The 13905-nt window shown below is 37.4% G+C and overlaps 1 protein-coding gene across 1 annotated transcript; it reads left to right on the forward strand.

Moving 5' to 3' along the window:
* Window positions 1-24: 24 nt before the first annotated feature.
* Window positions 25-4988, forward strand: LOC127432882 (superoxide dismutase [Cu-Zn]-like). Its single transcript, XM_051684385.1, has 5 exons — window positions 25-180; window positions 1704-1800; window positions 2496-2565; window positions 4251-4368; window positions 4646-4988. The coding sequence occupies exons 1-5, from the start codon at window positions 106-108 to the stop codon at window positions 4751-4753; spliced, it is 468 nt and encodes a 155-aa protein (XP_051540345.1). The 5' UTR covers window positions 25-105; the 3' UTR covers window positions 4754-4988.
* Window positions 4989-13905: the final 8917 nt, after the last annotated feature.

Raw genomic sequence — 13905 nt, forward strand, 5'->3', positions numbered from 1 at the left:
TGCCTCATTATTGGTTAGTGCAGCTCAGGCACCGCCTCTCTTATCAAACGCCTTCGAGTTCTTTCATTTACAACTACGCCAGTTTGCATAATTCAGAGAGGCAGCATGGAACCAAAAAGGGCTGTTTGCGTGCTCAAAGGCACCGGGGAAGTGACCGGCACCGTCTATTTCGACCAAGCGGTAAAAATGTTGTGTTTTTATGCATGTATAACTGTGTTTTCTTTGACACGAGAATCACGCGCGCGCTACAAGCTAGCCTGCAACCACAACGCGAGCTCTTGCATACATAGCGGTATATCTAACAAATATGTGCATTCCACGAATGAAATGTAAGAATATAGTGTGCATGAGTGCGATTCGTTTTCAGTTACGTGAGGATCACTGTGCACAGTTGAACACAATTTGTGTTGATGTCTAAACTAGCTCATGAATTACAGTGGGTTAATACTAAACAGTAAATTTCACCTTTTGAGTTATGTATTCTATGCATTTTTGCGATGTGACATTGCATAAGTGCTTAAGAGTCTAGTAAAGCCGCTGTGCAATTACCTTTGAAACGGTGGTAGGTCAGCGTGTAGTCAACGCTGTAATGTTTTTTTATTTTATTTTATTTTATTTTTTTAACTGAAGGAAAAAGTTAGCTGAGTCATGCTCATTTACTCTGGATGACTCTTGTTTGCTGTCAGCATTTGTCAAGTAGGACATAGATCACAACAGACACTCTTACTAGGCCTACTATTGGCAGACTGAGGTTTCATTAAGATTTCGGTTGTAGAAAATAAATTAAAAGAGACAGTGCTAGTCGCATGTCAAATCCTAGTGCATATTACACAGTGATAATGAACACATTCACCTATTTTATGACGTTACCTACTTCATCATCTACGTTATGTCCATCATCATGTCAAGTAGTCAGTAGGCCTACTTCTGTTTTCATAAGTGACATGAAACAAACATTAAAGGGATAGTTCACCCAAAAATGAAAATTCTCTCATCATTCACTCAGATTTGCATGACTTTCTTCTGCAGAACATTAAGATTTTTAGAAGAATATCTCCGTTCTGTATGTTCATTCAGTGCAAGTGAATGGTAGCCAGAACTTTGAAGCTCCAAAATGCACATAAAGACCGCATAAATATAACCTAAGACTCCAGTGGAGTCTTAATCAATGTCTTCTGAAGCCGTCCAGGCGGTTTTGATAAGAACAGATCAAAATATAACCCCTTTTCACTGTAAATCTTGACATTAGCAGTCGCCTTGGTGATCATGATTTCAAGCTTGATTACACTTCCTAGTGCCATCTAGCTTTCTGCGGGTACATCAAAGACTAGGAAGTGTAATCGAGCTTTAAATAATGATTGTGCTTAGAGACTGCAAATGTCAAGATTTTTTGTGAAAAAGGAGTTATATTTTGGTCTGTTCACACCCAAAACAAATTAGATCGCTTCAGAAGACATGAATTAAACCACTAGAGTCGCATGGATTACTTTTACACTGCCTTGATGTGCTTTCTTGAGCTTCAGAGTTTTGGTCACCATTCACTTGCATTGTGAGGACTTACAGAGCTGAAATATTCTTCTAAAAATCATTGTGTATTGCAGAAGAAAGTCATACACATCTAGGCTGGCATGAGGGTGAGTAAATGAGAAAATTTTCATCTTTGGTTGAACTTCCTTTAAACACGAGTGATTTGTGTGTGTTAGGATGACAAAGCTCCAGTGAAGGTCTCGGGTGAAATTACTGGCCTTACAGAAGGGAAGCATGGCTTCCACGTCCATGCTTTTGGAGACAACACAAATGGTAAGCACTCTTTTGGGCCATTTATACTTTTGTGTTGAACCTGCACTCTGTAGGGGTTTGCATTTATAAGTCTGTAATTGGTGTGTCTGTATCGTTCTGCGAGTACACAGCCAAAATGCTAATGTATTGAGAGAAAATGCCTTCAACTCTAAAAAAATATATATATATATATATATATATATATATATATATATATATAATACATTTCATAAATAAACAATCGATGTAATTTGTGAATTCAAAAGTATTTGTTGTAGCATTAAAAATTAAAGTTTGTGAGCGTGTTGGGATTTAGGTACATGTTATTTATTATATATTTGTCTGCCATGCGGAGAGAACAAATCATGCATGTAATGTATGCTTGCTCTTGAGTCACTTAAAAAAAATACATATTTTGGCACACCTCTGATGCTCCATTCTGAAAAAAATAAAATCTAATTATTAACTACTTGCGTGACCAACCCAAATGGGTGTCTTTTACAGGGTAAAGATGTTTACGTGCAGAGCGAAGTCAAGGTAATCGGCAAAAATCTTAAATCGAACCAGTTTTTGCTTAAACCGTTTATGACCTTTCTTGATAAATGGAAACGCTTTAGCATAATCGGTTTAAAAACATGCATGTAAACGCACTCATTGATTCTAAACATGCACACAAACTAATAACATTTCATTTGCTTTATATGCGTTGGCTGCAGGCTGTATCAGTGCAGGACTGCACTACAACCCACACAATAAGAATCACGGTGGACCTGAGGATGAAGAGAGGTGAGTCTGACATGGTGCTGTGGAAAAATCTCAGCAAATGATTGTGAAGTCGGTGCCACACTAGCTGAGTTTTTCCCCCCAGTGATTTTCAGGTCTGAGCTTCATTAACATAATCAGCAGCCAGTAGGTGAGAGACAGAGCGCGCATTAGAGTCTGTCAACAGGAGGTTGTTAATCTCTTGACCATCGTGACTTTCTACTGAGTTAATGGTTCCAGCAACGGAAAAGCACATCAAAATTGTTAGAAAAAAAACACTCTGTTGCCGAGGCGCGGTTCTCGACAAGTTACCAATGAGCTGACTGACGTCAAGCTGATCTGAACATTTTTATCGCACTCAGCTACATATCTTCACAAACACTGATGTAATCCATAGTGATTCTGTCACCAAGCGTTTTTCCTTCCTTTTTTGTCCTATAATAAAATGACATCAGATAGCAGAGCCACAGCAGTCTGTTTTTATTGAACTTCACTCACTGAAAGCTGCATATGGACATGCGCATTCTACTGCAAGCCATGAGGGGATAAATACACAATTGCACACTTACACAAGGTATTTTACTCCATGAATCGCACACCTGGCTTGTTTTGGAGCATTTATTTTCAGAATCTGGTCCGTTTTCTCCCTTGGTTCGGTTCGTATAGGCATATTATATTAACGGCAATTGTGCTCTGAGCCGCACCAAAACAATCAGTCCGAGACCACCTGGACGAGGTATTTCCGGGAGCTCCATGTGACGGGGAATCAGAGAGAGTTGCGATGAGTTGGTATTTTTGTCACCCCTCCACAATTTTGTATCAGCGGTTGTGTCTTACCTCCGACAGAAGAGAGCGAGATCTCCGCAAAACAGTCTGCATGTGTGACACCCTCAGTCAAAATCGAATTGTATGGAGTCTGCTAGTGTGGTGCTGTCTTAAGGCACAGTAGACCTTAGTCAGGGTATGTTTGAAGGGATTGTTCACCCAAAAATGTATCATTTACTCGCACTCATGGCATTCCAGATTTGTATGACTTTCTTTCTTCTGCTGAATACAAACAAAGATTGTTAGAATATAATCTCAGCTCTGTAGGCTCATACAATGCAAGTGAATGAGTGCCAAAATGTTGAAGCTCCAAAATCCACAAGGGCAACATAAGTTCTCCAGATGACTGGTGGTTCAATCCATATCTTCAGAAGAGATATGATAGGTGTGGGTGAGGAACAGATCAATATTTAAGTCCTTTTTCCTTCACTTTCACTTTCTCCTCCTGTTTTTGGTGATTCACATTCTTCTTGCATTTTGCCCCCTACTGGGCAGGGAGGAGAATTTATGATAAATGACTTAAATATTAATTTCTCACCCACACGTATCATATCGTGTCTGAACACATAGATTTAACCACTGAAGTCTTCTGGATTATTTTTATGCTCCCTTTATGTGGATTTTGGAGTTTCAAAATGTTGGCATCCATTCACTTGCATTGTATGGACCAACAGAGCTGAGATATTCTTCTAAAAATCTTCATTTGTGTTCTCCAGAAGAAAGAAAGTCATACACATCTGGGATGCCAGGAGGGTGACTAAATCATGAGAGAATTTTCATTTTTTGGGTGAGCTATCCCTTTAATGACACTTAAGCAATATCATTGTATTTAGAGCTGTTATGTTTTATGTCTGATTTCACCTCTGTTACATGCTGTCTAACAGACACGTTGGTGACCTTGGTAATGTAAGAGCTGGTGATGATGGTGTTGCAAAAATTGACATTGTGGACAAACAGCTGACACTGCATGGCCAACACTCCATCATTGGAAGGACCATGGTGGTAAGAATATGGCTCCGTCAATTTTCAAATAATTTTAAATCAACACCGTGCTCCATACCACGGGTTGCATTTTGGGGTTTAGTTGTTTTTCCAAAACATGTAACCATGCACTTGACAGTACTGTCCCCATTTTGCATTGCTTACTACTACAATCTGTCAGCACATATAGAGCAATTGAAGGTGTATTAATTTACTGTAAGTCTAATGAGCATTTAATAATGTTCTTGGGTAATTAAATAAAACAAGCATATTCTATTCTATGGATGTTCTACTCTAGATCCATGAGAAGGAGGATGACTGTGGAAAAGGAGGTAATGAGGAAAGTCTTAAAACTGGCAATGCTGGAGGTCGTCTGGCCTGTGGGGTCATAGGCATCACCCAGTGAAGCTCGAAGTACAAGCCAGTTTAGAAATGTCCATGTGGATGCCTCTTTAAAAACACTTAGCCCATTGAAGAATACATTTCTATTTTTGCAGTTTAAAGAATTGTGTAGCTGTTCTCTGCCCATGTTTTTGCAGGACATTTCTGTATGTACCATCTGTCTCCTTGCAGTAAAGTGATTTCCACTGATTTCTGCTTTACTCATATAATAAACATTAGAATAAACATTCTACAAACTGGTTCTGTGTCTTTGTGTGAACTACATTCATGGATATAAATTGCAGATACAGTTTGTAACGTCATCTTGGTGTATTCAGGATGTTATGTAAAAATGGAAATATCACAGAATTAAAAAAGGGGGATTTCCTGGCCTGGAAACTAGTGGAAATTTCTGCAGTAAAAATTACATTGTTCTATTAATACTCTGCTTAGAATTAAACTTTAACACAGGTAGATTTTTTTCCCATTACACAGATTTTGTGTGGCATGTAAACACCTTTACCGGTTGTCTTACAAGCTTGTCCGGTGTGTGCAAGGGTTCCATTGTGACCCTTTACGTTTTGATGTCAAATGCAGAGAATAATCAGATGGTTTCAAATCTCATTGAAAACAAGGTTTTCTTGCTTTTGTCTGAGAGAGATGTGTGTGTGTATATATATTATTATTTTATTTTTTTTATAGTTATTAGCATATTGCTGTGAATGTAAACAGGCTCATTGCCTAGAAATTGCTGTCTCTGAGTACTATTTAAGAATTATTTTTTTTTTTTTTTTTTTTTTATCAGTAATCTGAGGGACTGGACAAATCATTAAAATTAACTGGTCAAAAGATGTGGGAACCCTTATGTTATTAAATGAATAATTCACCCAAAAGGGGAAGTTATTTAAACATTTACTCCCTCTCGTCATCTCGGATGTATGTGACTTTTTTTTTTTTTTCTGGAAACCACAAATTAATGTTTTTTGAAGATTATCTCAGCTTTGTAAATTCATACAATGCATGTTACAGGGTCCAAAACGTTGAAGCTCCAAAAAGCACATGACAGCAGCACAAAAGTAATCCATAAGACTCCAGTGCTTAAATCCATATCTTCTAAAGTGATACGATGGGTGTGGGTGAGAAACAGATCAAATTTGAAGTCCCTTTTTACAAAACAATTCCCTTCCCAGTAGTTGCAGATACGCACAAAGAATGTGAATTGCCAAAAACAAAAACTCTTTGGAGAGAGGAGCACTTAGGAGGATTGTTTGAAAGTAGATTTATAGCAAAAATGACTTGAATATTAATCTGTTACTCAACCACAGCTATCATATCACTTCTGAAAAGATGGATTTAACCACTGGATTACTTTTATGCTGCCTTAGTGCCTTTATGTGCCTTTTGGACCTTCAAAGTTCTGGCCACCATTCACTTGCATTGAATGGACTTACAGAGCTGAGATATTCTTCTAAAAATCTTAATTTGTATTGCAGAGGAAAAGAAAGTCATTTACATCTGGGATGGCATGAAGGTAAGTAAATGATGAGAGATTTTTCATTTTTGGGTGAACTATCCCTTTAACAGCTTTTAATTATTAAAGGGGACATATTTCAAAAATAAATGTATTTTGGTCTTAACTAGCTCTTGCAAGATATTACAATTTCAGTTATAGCTAAAATGAATTGAAAGTTCTTTATGAATTAATTGTGGCTTTATTGGTAACAATGATTGTAGTAGCTATGGTATTTTGGAAACCATGGTGATTACCATGGTAATGGTTTCGAAGGGAGGTGTGACTGGTTAGACAAGTTTGTAACCCCAGAGAGAGATCATTACTTAGATTAAACCACTAGATGGCAGAATACTCTTATGTTCCTGTGTGCCAGACACAAAGGTACAGTCAAGAAAAATTATATATATATATATATATATATATATATATATATACACACACACACACACACACACAGTATTGTGCAAAATCTTAGGCACATAAGATGTTTCCCAAAAGCATTTGTCTTAAGATGGTTATTTATATCTTCAGCTTTAGTGTGTCAATGGGAAATATAAATGTTAGACTCCCAAACATTACTTTTGCAAATAGAAAGATTAGAATAGAAGAACAGGGAGCCCTGCAACAGATGTCATGGCCTCCACAAAGCCCTCCACTGAACATCGTGTCAGTCTGAGATTACACAAAGAGACAGAAGCAATTGAGACAGCCTAAATAGATAGAAGAACTGTGGCGAATTCTCCAAGTTGCTTGGAACATCCTATCTGCCAACAACCGAGAAAAACTGTGTCCAGGTGTACATAGGAGAATTGGTGCTGTTTTAAAGGCAAAGATGGTCACACCAAATATTGATGTAGCTTTTTATGTTTACTGGACTTTGTATGACATTAAGTGATAAATGATAAATAAACTATTTATGTCATTATTTTTGAAGACTTCCTCACTATGTAACATTTTTCACAAGTGCCTAAAACTTTTGCACAGTACTGTACACTCACACACACACACACACACACACGCATATATATATATATATATATATATATATATATATATATATACATTTATTTTTAATTCATAATACATTTAATTATTCATAATAAGAGTGTATTTAATTGTGCTTGAAATTCACTATTGGGAATACATCAAGTCTTTGTGCAGCATAACTGCCCATAATAGAAATTAGGCATTGCTCATGCACCACTGCATCTTTGATTTGTAAGTTTAAAAATGTGTAAGACATAAATATTTATCATGTATATATTGCAGTTCTGATCAGTGCACATTATGTTAAACACATGTGCACAGGAATTGTGTAATCTATCAATATAAAGCCTCAGAGTTCAGAGGCACTTGAGATTGAAGTCATTGTTGTTCTATGAATATGATTTTAAAGTGGGTGGTTGCGCCCTTGACATCTGACTCTATATTTGATACTGCTATTAAACAGCTGCGCTCGGTGTAGGCCAGCTTTCGCAGATGGCCGGCTGATTGCTGCTGAAATTACATGCTCCAAAACCTCTTTCTCTATTAATGGGGCAAAAGCTCCCATGTGAAGAACTTCCAGAGGAACCGAGAATCCCCACATCCCCAGAGAGCAAAAACCTGCAAGGACAGATGATTTTCACAGTTCAAATGCAAACATTACGGACAATTTGAAATTGAAATGCATATTAAAAAGTCACTGATTTTAAAGAGACAGGTCAGACAAAAATTCAGTCATTAACCCACCATCATCTTGTTGCAAACCTGTATGACTTTCATCATGGAACACAAAAGGAGATGATGGGCAGAATGTTAGCCTCAGTCACCATTTATTTTGATTGAATCTTTTTTTTACCACCATTCTATAGACCTTATTCACAGTAGTGCCATCTTTGATTTTTAACGGGAATGAAAACGAGGCTGTGAGGGATAGACTTACTGTCTTTTCAATGGCACACACAATATAAAGCTGTATAAACTTCCTAGATCCCATCTGATTTTCCACAACTCATATTGTGTGGAGTTTTTAGTCTACTGAATGTTCTTAGAAACAAAAACACTTTACACTGCAGTACTACAGCCCATTAAAGGAGAGGTTCCTTGCTGCAGACTGTAGCACGATGACGTAGTGGATCTAATCCTCTGTGTAGTGGATGTTTTGGTTTTTATGCGTTACACTGAGTAAATTATTACTTAGTTTTAAAGTATTACACTGAGACATTTGTTTAATATAGCTTAGCTTTTAAAAATGGTCATAACCATCTTCACCCACAGAAAACAAATATATAAATTAAGCAATATACTCCTCACTATAATGTGCTCCTCATTTTAACATCTCCTCTGCTGTACATAAATGCCATTGGGTGAATTATTTGTATTTGTATATTAATATGTAGTGGTCAAACATACTTGTAAGTATGCAAAAGTGAAATGAAAATGAATCTGGAGCGCTTTAAAAATGACACGCTCAGCACAAGGAACTGAATGGAGCACATCTGTTACTCTGAGCATGAGGAGTTGTGGAGCACAGAACCACTCTGAATACGTGTTAATAATGCTTATACACAATACAGACAGGACATAGCTAAATAATTGCACAATGTCATACCATAATTTTATTTTAATTAATTGTGCAGCACTAAAATATATGTGCGTATGTTTTATATGAATATATACTGTATTAATGACCATTCAGTACACTACAGTAATAAAACAAATCATTAAAATGTGAATACGCATGTGCATTAAAACATTCACTACATCACTAAAATCCAATACACATGGGATTAGATCTACTACGTCAACGCTGCATTCTACAGCGAGGAGTACTTTTTGCAACACACTCTCATGGTGAAATCGTCAGGATTCGTACAACTTTTCTAAATTTGGCTAATTCGTATGATATCATGCGAATTCCTACGACTTTCACTACAGCCAATGACGTCGCTGGACATTGTTTCCATCTAATATGCGATAATTACTTGCTTCTGTCACACACAACAGCTTCCTGTCATGTTTACACACTCTACTGATTGGTTAAGTTTAGATAAGGGGTTTGGGTAAGGGCATAATATTAATAAGTATGTCTTTAACGTGCACGGAACTCACGCTTACTTCCGCATTAGACATCCGGGAATTTGCACGTGATGAAATCGTACGAGTTTATGCGAACAACATCCTGGGAGACCATACGAAATGGCCAACTCGTTAATTATGTATGACTTTTCATGAGATCGGGTTGGTACTTTCATTAAAGAGACAGTACTTTTATCCCTCACAGCCTCATTGTCATTCCCATTAAAAATCAAAGATGGCGCTACTGTGAATAAGGTCTATGAAAGTAAATGGTGGCTGAAGTAAACAGAGAGTAAACGTTTTTGGAATAAAAAGAAGGTGAGTAAATGATGACAGAATGTTTCAGATTAGTTATTTTGCTTTCGAATTTGTGATTCTGTTTTGCATTTAACGGCCACTATATTATTGTTGTTTCTTTTTATAGTTTCAATTGGCCAAATGCAAACATTCTACTCAAACAAAAGTATAAAATGTATGGAATTACTGAAATAAATTATTAGTGGTATATTTTATTGTTGGTGAAAACTTCCTCTGGCTTCTCTCATTTCAGCTGGAGCAGCATAAAAGGCCTTAAAATGTATTGAGGAAGTGCAATCATATAAACAAATTCCCAGAAGCAGACAGAATCACTGGAGCATGGTGAGACACAACGCTAGTATAAATAGCATCAGCAAGGCAGTCCATGAATAATGAAGGAGCCGCCCATCCACCGGAGCAAGAAGGCACAAGTTATGGGCCAAACACAACGTCAATACACACTAACAATGTTTTGTGTCTTATACAAAGGACCCAGACTCTCTCTGTGTGTGTGTGTGTGTGTGTGTGTGTGTGTGTGTGTGTGTGTTGTAGAGGTGAATAGGTTACTGTGACCTTTACCATCTTTTATAATTAGAAAAGATGAAACGTGTAAAAACCACATATTTGCAATTCAACATTGTCTTCTGCCCATTCTTGAGCATAATTATTGTTTTGGTTCTTAAATATTTTTATTTTATTTATTTTGTATAATGTACAACCTACCAAAAATTTGGCAACACTTTACAATAATTTTCTATTTCTTAACTGTACACTGTACTGTACACTGTTACATTAGGTATCATGAACTCAAAAATATCTTTCTTTTTTTTTTTAACTTTTTTCTTTTTTTTACATATTATTTTCTTAATATGTAAATATTCTGTTGTTCATCATGACATGTTAGCTCATAATGTATTAAAGGAATATTCCAAGTTCAAAACAAGTTAAGCTCAATCAACAGCATTTGTAGCATAATGTTGATTACGACAAAAATGTATTTAAAAAATGTAGTTACAGTCAGGGTTGGGAGTGTTACTTTTTAAATGTATTCCACTACAGATTACAGAATACATGCTGTAAAATGTAATTTGTAACGTATTTTGTTAGATTACTCAAGGTCAGTAACGTATTCTAAATACTTTGGATTATTCTTCAGCACTGGTAGATTTTTTCACTTGTTTTGACTATAAAAACTCTGCCAGAACAGTAAGACAAAATACACGTTAAAAATACATTCTCTGAAAAACATAAATATCTTATGCACTGTTGTTTCTAAAACAAGATAAATCAAACTGATCTTGTTTTAAGGATTTTTAGATATTTTTACAGGAAAACAATACAAAAATTATCAAGAATATGATTTTTGCCCTAATATCAAAGATCTTACTAGAAAAAAGAAATTATGATCCATCGTGAATTTTCTTGATAAAAAAATATGATCGTGCCTGGTAACGTGCATGTAAAATGGCTAAAAATAGCATTTTAGCTTAGCGTAAAGCTGACAATTTACACAAGATTTATTTCTATTTCTTCTGCTCCAAACTTACTTCAAACTTCTTCTCTGTCTGCTCGTATGAATGTAACACATCATAAGAAAGTGTTTCACCGCTGTTCAAATGCACTTTGGATCACATCATTTATATGTATAAATGTTTTCCATCTGAAAGGACTAAATATGACAATAAAATGCAAAGTAATCTCTTCAGTAAACAAAAGACTTTTTGAATGTAACTGTATTCTAAATACCAGTGATTTAAATTGTAACTGTAATGGAATACAGTTACTTATATTTTGTATTTTAAAGACATAATCCCGTTACATGTATTCCGTTACTCCCCAACCCAGGTTACAGTGAGGCACTTACAATTGAAGTGAATGGGGCCAGTCCATAAAGTATATTTTCACTGTTTCAAAAGTATAGCCTTAAGATATAAACATTATACATGTTAACATGATTTTAGTGTGATAAAATCTCTTACAAACATTATTAGTGTGAAGTTATATCCAATTCAGGCATTTCAGGGTTTCATTGTCATGGCAATGAAGTTGTAATATTGGATGTAACTTTACACAGGTAAAGTTAGTAAGTTATTTTATCATCCTAAAATCATGTTAACACATATAATGTTTACGTCTTGTGGCTATACTTTTGAAACTGTATTTTAGCGTTTATGGACTGGCCCCATTCACTTCAATTGTAAATGCCTCACTGTAACCACGGTTTTTACATGTGTTACAACGGTTTTTACACAACATCAAATCAAATCACTTTTATTGTCACGCAAACATATACATAAGTGCAATAGTGTGTGAAATTCTTGGGTGCAGTTCCGAGCAACATAGCAGTCATGACCGTGATGAGACATATACCAATTTACAATAAACATCAGATTAACACAACACAATTTAAAATCTAATATACACATAATTACACATAACACAATATACAAATAATAACATACAATGTACAGTATACAATACACACAATATAGAATACACATTATACAATAAAAAAGTATATATAGTATATATAAAATGTACAGTAGGTTGTATTGTACTGTATTGACATTCAGGCTGTCGGTTGATAGTAAGTTGCCAGTGTATTGTTAAGAGAGAATATAATATAAAAAGAATATAATTTATGACAGTCCGGTGTGAGATATAAGAGTAATAAAGTGCAGTGCTGATGTATTTTGATCGTGGGAGATCAAGAGTTCAAAAGTCTGATTGCTTGGGGGATGAAGCTGTCATGAAGTCGGCTGGTGCGGGTCCTGATGCTGCGATACCGCCTGCCTGATGGTAGCAGTGAGAACAGCCCATGGCTCGGGTGGCTGGAGTCTCTGATGATCCTCCAAGCTTTTTTCACACACTGCCTGGTATATATGTCCTGGAGGGAGGGAAGCTCACCTCCGATGATGTGTCTGGCAGTTCGCACCACCCTTTGCACGGCTTTGCGGTTGTGAGCGGTGCTATTGCCATACCAGCCGGAGATGCAGCCAGTCAGGATGCTCTCTACAGTGCTGGTGTAGAACCGTGTGAGGATGTGGCGGTTCATTCCAAACTTCCTCAACCGTCTCAGGAAGAAGAGGCACTGATGAGCCTTCTTCACAACGGCTTCAGTGTGGATGGACCATGTGAGTTCCTCAGTGATGTGTACACCCAGGAACTTGAAGCTGCTGACTCTCTCCACTGGTGCTCCATTGATAGTCTCTTCTCCTGAAGTCCACCACAAGCTCCTTTGTCTTACTGACATTGAGGGAGAGGTTGTGCTCCTGACACCAGTGTGTCAGAGTGTGCACCTCCTCTCTGTAGGCTGTTTCATCATTGTCAGTGATCAGACCTACCACCGTCATATCATCAGCAAACTTAATGATGGCATTGGAGCTGTGTGTTGCCACACAGTCATGTGTGTACAGGGGCTCCAGTGTTGAGGGTCAGTGATGAGGATATGTTGCTGCCCATTCTAACCACCTGGCATCTGCTTGGCAAGAAGTCCAGGATCCAGCTGCACAGCGAGCTGTTTCTCATCAAGCTTGGAGGGCACTATGGTGTTGAATGCTGAGCTGTAGTCTACAAACAACATTCTCACATAAGTGTTCTTTTTTTCCAGGTGGGAGAGAGCAGTGTGTATTGTAGATGCAATGGCATCATCAGTGGAGCGGATGTTGCGGTAAGCAAACTGCAATGGGTCCAGTGATGAAGGCAGCACAGAGCAGATGTAATCTCTGATTAGTCTCTCAAAGCATTTGCTGATGATGGGGGTCAGAGCAACAGGACACCAGTCATTTAAGCAAGTGATTTTGGATTGCTTTGGAACAGGCACAATGGTGGACGTTTTAAAGCATGTGGGGACTACAGACAAAGAGAGGGAAAGGTTGAAAATCTTGGGTTACATCCGCTACAGAGACGGAGAGTGAACTAACCTCTGTAGCTTCGGCCGCGAGAGCTCTCTCCGCGAGGGCGGTGTTATTTCCCTTGAAACAAGCATAAAAAGTATTTAGCTCATCCAGGAGAGAGGCAGCGGTGTTCACGGCGGAGTTTTTATTCCCTTTAAAGTCCGTGATGATATTAATTCCCTGCCACATGCTTCTAGAGTTGGTGGTGTTGAACTGTCCTTCAATCTTGTTCCTGTACTGGCGTTTTGCTGCTCTGATTCTTTTTCGGAGGGCATAACTGGCTTGTTTATGCTCCTCCGCATTCCCGGAATTAAAAGCGGAGGTCCGCGCATCAAGTGCCGCGCGAACGTCGCTATTAATCCAAGGTTTCTGGTTCGGCTAGATCCGTATTGTTCTGGTCGGAACAACATC

This window comes from Myxocyprinus asiaticus, chromosome 42 (assembly GCF_019703515.2).
Source record: "Myxocyprinus asiaticus isolate MX2 ecotype Aquarium Trade chromosome 42, UBuf_Myxa_2, whole genome shotgun sequence".
NCBI lineage: Eukaryota > Metazoa > Chordata > Actinopteri > Cypriniformes > Catostomidae > Myxocyprinus > Myxocyprinus asiaticus.

What these genes read in the sequence shown, in the direction of transcription:
- LOC127432882 (XM_051684385.1), top strand. Translation starts at nt 106, where the DNA reads ATGGAACCAAAAAGGGCTGTTTGCGTGCTCAAAGGCACCGGGGAAGTG. An exon ending in CCGTCTATTTCGACCAAGCG is followed by an intron (nt 181 to 1,703) that starts GTAAAAATGTTG and finishes TGTGTGTGTTAG; the next exon opens with GATGACAAAGCTCCAGTGAA. An exon ending in GGACCTGAGGATGAAGAGAG is followed by an intron (nt 2,566 to 4,250) that starts GTGAGTCTGACA and finishes GCTGTCTAACAG; the next exon opens with ACACGTTGGTGACCTTGGTA.